Source organism: Musca autumnalis, unplaced genomic scaffold (genome assembly GCF_047663935.1).
Source record: "Musca autumnalis isolate F117 unplaced genomic scaffold, ASM4766393v1 scaffold_5, whole genome shotgun sequence".
NCBI lineage: Eukaryota > Metazoa > Arthropoda > Insecta > Diptera > Muscidae > Musca > Musca autumnalis.
The window spans coordinates 151,603,858-151,615,005 of NW_027412088.1; the positions used below are offsets into that span (position 1 = coordinate 151,603,858).

Sequence of the window (11,148 nt, forward strand, 5' to 3'; positions counted from 1 at the left end):
GATTATAAAACATATTTTAGTAGAGTTTTAAAATAGCCCATTTTTGGGAAACGAATACCAAAAAAAAAAAAAACTAAATGAGATATTACAACAAATGTAAAATATATCAAAAATTACAACAACGACAAAAAACTATAGTCAACTGGCTTACCATTTGTTTTTATCACTCTATTACTTAAGCAAAGCTAGAAACAATTTTTAAGGAAAATAAATATTGTAAAACAAAAGTGCAAATTTTAAGTGCATTTCTAGTTGTTTCGCGGGGTATATCGCAAAGCGGAATATGAGGCATTTTTCGTGGGATACTTAGCAATAGAATACAACAAGAATCTTATTAGTTCTATGTACTACAATAGGCGTACCGAACTAAATGAATGTAATCTAGGTTAATATACTTAAACGGTCTATTTCCCTAAGGAAACGTTTCCAGTTTTATGTCAACTTTATCTCTTTTTATAATCTAGGCCTCTAAAATCTCCTTCAGGATATCTAGCACAGGCACTAGGCATAAAGGGATATGAATACAAATCTTGGGCAGTTCATTAACCTTTACATCAGTGCGAAGGTGAAGGCCATAAGTCTCTTGTCCGGAGTATATTATAGTGTCTTTGGGTGCCTTACATAGTATTTTTCGAAACCTTCATTACCAAAACACTAAAACTTCATTATATTTCAATATAAAAAATAGTTTATTTTCACTATTATCATTCACTATTTTCTATATGTACATAAAAGAGACATATAACCGTTTCTTATCATATAGATGTATAATAAAATATAAATATTTTATAAATATACTTACATATAACTATAAAAAATTTCAATAACTTAGATTAATACAAAAAACGTATATAAATACATTTCTTCAGAAAACGAAAACAAAAAACACACGAACTAGGCATAAAAATGCAATGGAAAGTTTTAGAATAAAACATCATTCTCCAGAGAATGATTATTGACAATAAATAGCTCTAGAATTAATGGTGGAAATTATAAATCGCTGTCGTCATGTTTGGCATTACGTGCAGAACCTAAATCGGCAATATAAGTGAACAGGTCTTCGGGGAAATTGCATTGATCCACTTCACGACCCAAGGCAAAGTAACGTTGACGTAGAAGATGGGCCACAGCTTTCGGTTGACGATTACGTGTGAAGACACCCTTTTTATTGCCGCCAACACGGGTTACAGCTGGAATATCAAGGTAGAAATGAGCAATTTTTCAGAGAGTTTGCTTGTGTTTTTGATCTTACTTTGAGCCGTTTTAAAATCGGCAAAATTCCACACAAATTCACCAATAAACCAAGGTTGTTTTCTTAGCGTATCGAATGCCTTAAAGTGGCGAGAGAACAGTTCTGTTTGATATTCCTCAGACCAAACATAGGCAGGAAGCTGAAAAGCAATATTAAAATATTATATTTTTTCAATATATCGAAAAGATTTTTGTTTATGTTACCAAGTGTAAACCCTCCACAGTATCGGCACCATATTCCGACATTATTACCGGTTTATTGTGCTTTTTATACCAATTTGTAGCCTCATCGATTACCCGCTTGGTAATCATATCCAAACGTCCTGGGTTGCTATACCAACCATTATAGCGATTAAAACTAATTACATCTAAAAATTTGGCCTAAAAGAAATGGGAAAAAATTAAGATGGAATTTCCAATATTGTTATGACCATCTGCTTACAGCTTTATCATCATTTGAGGACACGGCAATGGCAGCTGTAACTGGTCGCGTAGGATCCAGTTCTCGGGTATAGTTGGCTACATATCTAAAGAAGAGAAATCACAACATTTGAACTTCCATAACAACATTTAAAATTCATGAGCCTCCAAGAATGGAAGTTTCAGAAACTTTTAGAGAAAAGCTTATGTTCTACTTACTGGAAATATGATCCTGCATTTAATTGATTAGTTCTAGGTTCATTGGCAATAGACCACATAACAACACTGGGATGATTGCGATCACGGTGGATAAGTTGTTCCATAGATGATTTGTGCTTGTCCAGCAGTTCTTGCTTGAAGTTTCTGAAAACAGAGAATGGGAAAATATATGATAAAATTATATCGAAATCAATACCATTAACTTTTAGGCTATCGATACGTCCCAAAATATGATACGTCGAAAAAATGGTTTTAAACTTAAGTATGGACGAAAGCCGTTTCAGACAATTTGGAGTCGATTTAGCCCTGTCCGCCCGTCTTTCTGTCTGATCAATGGTAACATTTTTACGATAACTCTCAAGGGAAGTAACCGATTTGGTCCAAGCATTGTATATCCTCCAGATATACATAGGCCAGGTTCGAATATGGACTATAGGCCCACTTCTTCGGTTAGTTCCCAAACAAAATTTAGTTTGTTTTTCGCAAAATTGTAATATAAGGTCAAACGTCGAATCATTTTGAAACAAGTTGTTGTCATTGTTGCAAGGCAACTATGTTCACTCGTATATATTTTTTCAGTGATCTGGGTCTCGTTCCTCTTTGTCCAGATTGAACAATTTTGCAACATGGACTGGCTGTCTCCATAAAGAATCAGGAGACAGGTAAGTGGGGTTAGCTTTGTAGTTAAACAAATGTAGCGCGTTGTGTGGTTCCAAACCACATGCGAGCATGTGTTGGGTAACGTGCATAAATATATTTGTATTGCCTGTACAACCACATCAGTTGGATCTCTCTCTAGATCATGACGATATATCCTGGCGTGTCTGGGTGGGAGAAGCCCTTCCACAAGATTAGAGTATGTTCCTTAACTCCTGGGTCTTCAGGGTTCGTATTCGTATTTCGGATATTCGACCAGCAGTTATGTAGCGAGCGGTTGCAGCTGCGATGATGTCTCCGGAAATGCTCTCAGCTACCCGGGGATCTGAGGGAATGTTCAGCTCTCTGAAGCGGTGATCGGTAAATTCTCTGGACGCTTGCCAATCAGCTTTCCCGTGGTTCAGAAAAGTACGGCGGGCAGAGGCTATGAAGTCGGATGGTCTCTTAATGAAGTTAATGATAGGAAGGTGGTCTGAAACAAGCGAAATGACGAGTTGTCAGGACACATACAGGGACCGGGTGCCACAATGGTGTGAAATCTGGCGAGTTGCGGCAATTTCCTCTTATTGTCGTAGGAGCATCTTCGTTCACAGTGCATAATGTACCCCTCTGGTCATTGCCTAGCAAGGGATGTCAAAGCTCATGATGAGTATTGAAGTCCTCTAGCACCAGACGCTTATTGCCCTCGAAAGCGAACTAATAACAGGCATGTAATGTAGGGCTCAACTATTCATTGGCGGTATGTACACTTTAAGCAACACTACCTAAGCAGTCCCACTATTTACTACTACCCCCTACCTTCCATGTATGGGTGCGTAGCTGACAGACTATTATGAAATTAGTCCTCCTCCTACGTCGCTTTTACGATCCTTTCGCAAAACGTTGTAACCACCGCAACGTTGAAAGCTACAGATGACTGTGATCATTGTTTCCGATGACTAATATAGATACACCCTGGGAGATGTTCTGCCAAAGAAAGCGGCAACATAACTGCTATCGCAGAAGTCCAGCAGGCCGGTAAGGCCAGAGCATCCTCGGAATTACACCCACTCCCTACAACCATTATATTTCACCGATGTTGACAGGCAGATGGTGGATGCGGATCTGTGACACGAAATATATAGATTGCTCGAGGTTCTTCCCTATCCTGACACGAACTTAAAGAGCTCGGAGCAGGCATTCCGGGATATATTGCCGCTTCCATGGTGAATAAATACAAACACATAATTGTTGAAGTGACGGACCCTGGTCGAAAATTCATCCGTGTCAATCCGGTGCATAGAACCGCCCCTTCAGAGAAATTTAAGTATAGGTGAGTCTTTTTACATAGTTCCATTAAACTGTACATCCCAGGATTTCATAAAGGGCAGAAAACTTCCTTGCAAAAATTTGTTGTCAGAAGCTCCATTTTTTTTTTGATATAATCGTCAAAGAAGTACCACGCTATTTTTGGTGTTTTAAAGGTGGATTCCTACCGTATTAGGCTAAACTTAGACAATACCCCGAATATATCCATCGTATGCTCGGGTCTAACGAACGGCGTGACCTGACAACGCTCCATTTCATTATGTTTAGATTCCCACCCATGCGTGCCTCCATCAACAGAGGTTCCCAACTTCATAAAATCTGAATGTGTATGGCTTTCTCATGATTTAGGGAAGTCAGACATTCTTCACCCCTCGTCGCTTTAAAGGAATTTCCGGAAATTCAGATGTTGGAATACATAGGATATGACAAACTTTCCAGAACTTAACTTCTGTATCTCCTCCCCTGATTCATGACAATTACTACATTTTAATCTCCCTCCTAATCGAAATTACTTACTCTGTATCAACGCTGGGACATTCATCAATTATCATTATGCCATTTTCATCGGCAAACTGCATTGATTCCTCCGAATAGGGATAGTGTGAGGTACGATAGGCATTGGCACCAATCCATTTTAACAAATTAAAATCTCTTGTCATTAAGGCTAAGTCCAAACCTTTACCACGAATCTATATGCAAAGAAAATGCAAAACTATTATCAACAGTTCAACACCAAACTCCTTCTACTTACATCCGAATCTTCATGTCTGCCAAAACCGCGGAAATACACTGGTCGACCATTAATCATAAACGAAGTATTATTCCAACTTAGCGTACGAATGCCCACCTTTTGACGATAAACATCGAGCAGCTCATTATTGTTACCATGCAGGAATACTTCCAACTGATAGAGATAACCAGGTTCGGGATGCATTAAATATGGCCACCAGGGCATAACTTTTTGTACTTCTAGAACGCCCTTCAAATCGGCATTGGAAGTTTCATTGGCCACAATAATGCCCTCTTTGTTACGCAGTTGAACGCGAACATAAAGGTTACTAATGGCTTCATTCGCGGCCGTACCATTGGCCTTGACTTTGTAATAAACGAAACCAACTGGGGAAAAAAATTAAAGGATAAGGAAATTGTGATCAAAAAAGCTCTATCTCGAGTTACTTACCATTATTGTCCTTTGCAAGATCTGTTGTAATTTCCATTTCTTCAATATAGGTTAGGGGAGTTGTATATAAATGCACAGAGCGGTGGATACCAGCATAATTAAAGAAATCAAATGTATAAGTTTGTACTATGGCAACACCATCATCCCTGCAAAGAATGATTAAAGGAATGTTAAAAAGAAGTAAATGTAACCGGAATCTAATGCAACGTACCTTGAAACTTCGGTAATTTTACCCTGAGGCACTGTTGTTTGTATCAGGGCATTATCGCACATTACCGTTATGCGATTTTCTTCTCCATATTTGACTAAATTCGTGATTTCAGCCTCGAAGGGCAAATGTCCCATTTCATGACGCACAGCAATTTCTCCATTAATAAACTGTCAACACAAAAAGGGTTAGGTTTAGAATCAATCATGAATATAAGGTCCTCCACAGAAACAAAAACTTACCACAAAGGCCTCATAATGTACACTACCAAATCGCAACCAAACCCTTTGTTTATCTGCCCACGAACGCGGCACAAAGAATTTACGATCATACCACACAGTTCCAACATGATCTCTCAAATCATTTTGTGTTGTTATATCATTATAACTAGCCGGTACAGGCATAGGTATTGTATCCTGTACCCTACTCAGATCATCCATAAACCATTTATCACGTATACCTTGTGTTGGATTTGTGGGATCTGATTTGGCAAAATTCCACAGGCCATCGAGTGAGCGTACCTCACGTGTTTCCGATTCTCTTGGATATAGCATACCGACAGTTGGTGAAATTTGTTTATTTAATATTACTAGTGCTATGGCATAGTGAATACAGAATCCAATAACACCCATGGCAATTAGTGATAAGGCTGGAAAATATAGAGAGAAGAAGAAAGGATTAGATCTCAATATAGGGAAAATTATACAAAACCACCAAAAGCCAAAAAAGAGAATGGTCTTACAAGGTCTGCACAATACGTCTTGATTCCCAAGCGATAAAGTACACACTGCTTAAAGTAGTTATTGCTTAAATGTGCGATCCGGGCACACCTTACTTTTTGGTCAAATGAGCCGAATAACCCATTACAAAGTAATGTAAACAACCTATATTCTGCATCACCAGTAGGCTAAAAAATAATGCGTTATTTTTTTAATTTTCTTATATTATTTTCTATGTAATGAGTAACTGTGGGAAGCAGTGTGTGAATCCGACTACAAGACCGGGAGTTGTGAGTTCAACCTCACCGTCGGCAAACAATGTTTATACCCTAATCAGGGTATATACACGTTGATACAATAAAAATGAAGACAAAATCCATTTCAGATAATTTGGAGTCAATTTAGCCCAGTCGTGCGCCCGTCTGTCAGTGTGGCTCTCGAAAGGATCAACCGATTTGTCCAAACTTCGCACCTCGGAATATTTTGTCCAAAGTTCAACGATGATCCATATTGGTCCACTTCTTCGAGTACCTCCTTCATTGAAGTTCAAATTTTTTCCCTAAAATGGTGTGCACAATAGCCCTCGAAGTGAGTAACCGATTGGGTCCATATTTTTCACATCGTAATATGTCTACCGGGCATTGATCAGGTTCGAATTGGGATGCTCCTTCGGGTATTTTCCACACAACTTTTAGTTTATGACCAGCTATCAGCAGGTTGTCCTCGCATCTCTTATTACGAATGTACATGGAGGGAAGTCAATATTTCCGGTGGTAATGATCCAAAAGCTAAAAAAAAAACCTTGCCGGCACCAACTAAGGGACTGATGAGCGCCACTACAAATACCACGACGGATTGACACGGTGTAATCTTTGACTCCGGCCGTCATCTCAACAATTATATGGAGAGAAGAACTCCAGATCATGGATCTGTTGCGTTTGCCAGATCCGTATCTACCACATATCAACATCGGTGCTTCTGCTCCAGAATATTTTCCAGCATGTAGCCAACATTGTCGCCATCAAAATACGGAACATCTTACAGTCTCACCAACAACAACAAACGCACCATGTTACACCCCATGTCTTTGTCCATCGCCCCGGAAATGCATAATTCCCGGAAATCAATTTAATCCGATTTCAATCCATTGGAGAAATATAATTGTCGCCGCGATCCTTGAGACAAAGCTTATCATCACCTGTAGCTTGCAACATAGCGAAAGTGTCATACAAGAAGCACGGGAGGAGCACTTGCCTTCCTTATACTGCAGTCTCTTGAACTTGAATCTAGTGACCTACATCTGCCAAGCTACGGGGGCTTAATGCGTAAATACAGCCGATGAATAGCTGTGCTTCGCGTACTATGCCTGAAATTATTTTACTTTTGGAGAACAGTAACCGTCAGCTGCTAGAAGATTTAAGGCTCATCATGAGCTTTGGCATTCAGTTCTAGTCCTTGACCAGAGTGGAACAGCGCATGCAGAGCAAAGCTGAAAAAACACTCTCCTACGAGAATAAGAGGAGATTGTCACAGCTCGTCAGACATCACCACTGTGACACATCAGGCCACCTTCATATCATCGTCACCCTTAACAGATTTTTCTGAACCATGGAAAAGCTGATTGGCAAAGATTCAGAGACTTCACCAATCACCGCTTCAAAGAGCTCCCAGTGCCGCAGATCCCTCGGGTAGACGCTACATACTTACATACACATGCATATGTTCCCACAAAATTGTCAAATCCATATACAAAAATAAAAATAATATAATAATAATTGTTCCACAAACATCCCCGAAAGGACAAGGGAGACTTCTCTCATATCAATGACTGCACGCCGATTCATATTGACTCAATGACATGGGACCTACTTTTTTTATCGCCGAGACCGAACGGCATATCTTACGACACCACTTGTAAAGAGGTTTTTCATGGCTGAATGTAAGCCAGCATTACACTGAGGATTTGCCACCGCCGAAACTTTTGAGTACAAGGCGGACGTGCTTATCACTGCACCGCGGTGGCTACTTACCTGCTGGTAGAATAGGCGAAATTAGATTCATCGAATCGTGAAGACGCAAGAGTTAGGGAACTTACTCTTGAAGTCAACAGGCTAGTAGCCGAACATAAACGGAAAAAGTGGCCAGATCACCTGAAGCAATGCAACATTGGTACAAGTAATGTGGGCAACGGTAAAGAATGATGATAGAACGGCTGTTACTTTGAACGGCATGACGGCGACAGATCTGAAGAGGTGCTCGTGTTATTTTAACCGGCAATTTTTAGAGTACCCCAATAGTAATATGGTGTGTATAAAAGCCCTCTATGCCGAAGCTACAACCGCAGATACAACCGCAATTTACGAGGGGTGATTTTACAAATGTCATCCGAAACGAGAATGCATCCAAAGAGTATGGGCCACACGAAATCTAAATTATAATACTTCAGCAACTGGATGGATCCGGAGTTGAGTATTTGACAAGTGTCCTCAATATTTCGTAAGCCATACCGCTACTAAAGTCAGGCATGGATGCTAACAGAGGTGAATCGTGCAGATCAATTTCCTAGAGACACTACTCCTCCTTATTATGAAAAGCAGTTTCCCAGTTGCCCAACATCAGCATGGATTCCGGAAAATGCACAGTAACACAACAGTATTATAACCATACAAACACATATCAATCGAGGACTGAACCAGAACAGAGGGCCTATTCTGTAACTTTTTAACAACTTTACTCATTGTTTATTTTACAACAATTCTATTTGTTTGTTTTTGTAGTTGTTACAAAAACAAAAGAAATTTTAACAACTTTTCAATCGATAAAAGCTACAGCTAATAGACCTACAGGTGTGCGACCGAACAGTCATGGTGGTTTCTGACCCATCGAAGACCTTCGATAACGTCAGGCATGCCAAGCTATTCGAAGACATAGAGAAGTTCCCCGAGGGGGGGTGATATCTCCGGAACTGTTTAACGTTTACCATTCTGAAATTCCACACCCTCCGGGTGACATAGATATTGTAACGTACGCGGATGATTGTACGATATGGGCGTCTGGTCCTATTGTCGATGACATATGTGATAGGTTAAAAATCTACCTTTCATACTTAGTGCAGTTCTTTTATCTGAGAAATATTAAAATACCCACCGCTTAATATACTGCTATACTGTTCAACACCTGGAAGTCGGAAATGAGGCTTCCCCTGAACATATTGGTTGATAGTATCCGGATTCCGACCACTAAATGCACCAAAATATTGGGTGCAACGTTCGATAGCTTGTTTAATTTGTCCGCACAAGCCACTGCTATTTGGGAAAAGATCACAAAGATCCTAAAGTCGTTGGCCGGCAGCACTTGGTATGCTGACAAATAAACTTTGTGGACCTATTATAAAGCAATAGGCCGGACTATGGTAAGCTATCCGGTACCATTGTGGTATGCAAAAATTAGCACTACGCAATAGAAGCATACTCAAACCTGCCAGAATGCAGCCCTCAAGACTGCAACAGGGTGCTTCCTCATGATACCAGTACAGTGCACGAGGGTGTATTATACCCGGTAGCATCACTGCCACAATTTTGTAGACAGGTTTTCTCCACCCAAACACATCAGGAGAGATCTCTATGATATTAAGAGTGAGGTCCAAAGGCAAAAACACGAGTAGTTTTAGCACAGTAAAGATCCGGACGATGCAGCCGCCTTAATTTGTATTGGGCCCGAATTAACAACACTATACCCAACACATGCCCGCTGCATTCTTTTTAACTGAATCTGGACACAGAAGAACCAGATAATTGACAAAATATTGCGAGAACCAAATTTTGGACCAAATCGGTTGATTGGTACAACTCTACAACTGGTGACAACCCCTTAATGGACAATTAAGATTAGATTTACTTGTTAAAATAAAAACTAAATAAAATCGAATTTGCTATATGTAAATCCAATTTTGAACAACATTGCTATAGTTGCATATCCGCATTCTTGATATAACCTCGGAGTAGCACACACACAATAAGGTAAGCATGTCTCTTCATTAGCTGACTGACATATTAACAAATTTTTATATCAAATTTTTTATCTCACCTGGGCCTGGACTATCGCCAATTTTAAAATTAATCTTGAAATAATCTAGTATAAATGTGTGATTCATGCTTTAGTATATTTTAGTTAGCTATAAGATGTACTAAAATGCTAAGCATGTTAATTTTGTGTATATGTAACTAAATGGTGTTTCATTCACCAAAAACAAAGTTTTTAACTTATCAACGAAAATTAGAACGACGATATCGATATCTCTACATAAATATCAATTGGTATGTGCTATCATTGTGATAGACTGACGATATCTTATCGAATATAGAAAAATTAACTTTACTAACAAAATACACCAATAAAATAGCAACTCAATCAAGTCAATATGTTTAGAAAAAACAAAAAAAAATCTATTGATAAAATATTCCATAAAAACGTTATAATCCATTAACCAATTTATTTGTTTGGTACCATATGTTCGAATTTGAAGTGAAAGATAAGAACAGTCTCTAGAGAAACAGGGTTCAATATACATACTATATTTTTACTTGTATAATTTATATGTAAAAAAAAACTGCATAATTATAAAAACTTTGGACATTGAAATATTTCTTTCACACATTGATCAGGTTCGAATACAAAATTGCAGTTCATGGAAGTGTATTGGATAATTTAATACGACGATATAATTTTGTACGGGCGCACTTACGAAATGAGTATCCAATTTGGGCGAAATTTTGCACATCGTAAAATTTTTTGTAAACCTTGTGATTCTGATTATAACCATATATTTTTTTCGAGGGTAAAGTCTATGTTTCCTGACATATCGACTCAAAAGCTCTAAAATATTCTACGGTGACCAACTTAAATGGCTGCGTGGTACGAAATTGTCGAAAGGGATGACGTCCAAAATTAGTCCATATTTATATTAGGCAATTTTCCTTGCGGCAATTGTCAGTTTGAAGGAGAGAGAGGTGAGGCATATGGTAACCCATTGTCTCTCAACACCCCCTCTCACCGACAAACTTATAATTACCACACGAAAAATTGCCTAATGTAAATATGAACTTAGGTCTAGTTTAAAGATGGACTATTTCGGTCAATTCCTTTAGGCACCTCCCCCACAAAAGTTCAACACTTTTGTTCTTTAT

General features: G+C 38.8%; 1 protein-coding gene across 3 annotated transcripts in view; it reads right to left on the reverse strand.

Moving 5' to 3' along the window:
• Positions 1-665: 665 nt before the first annotated feature.
• LOC141405031 (beta-glucuronidase-like) overlaps positions 666-11,148 on the reverse strand; it is an 82,461-nt gene continuing 71,978 nt past the window's right edge. For 2 of the 3 annotated variants that reach the window (XM_073988985.1, XM_073988986.1), the window contains exons 2-11: positions 5,486-5,892; positions 5,247-5,413; positions 5,036-5,181; positions 4,607-4,971; positions 4,372-4,544; positions 1,891-2,034; positions 1,694-1,778; positions 1,456-1,632; positions 1,253-1,391; positions 666-1,190 (exon numbers count right to left, since the gene is read on the reverse strand). In XM_073988985.1, coding sequence (XP_073845086.1) covers positions 991-1,190; positions 1,253-1,391; positions 1,456-1,632; positions 1,694-1,778; positions 1,891-2,034; positions 4,372-4,544; positions 4,607-4,971; positions 5,036-5,181; positions 5,247-5,413; positions 5,486-5,892 — 2,003 coding nt within the window. In that variant the 3' untranslated portion in view covers positions 666-990. The remainder of the gene's footprint in view (positions 1,191-1,252; positions 1,392-1,455; positions 1,633-1,693; positions 1,779-1,890; positions 2,035-4,371; positions 4,545-4,606; positions 4,972-5,035; positions 5,182-5,246; positions 5,414-5,485; positions 5,893-11,148) is intronic. The other variant, XM_073988987.1, reaches the window with a different exon arrangement.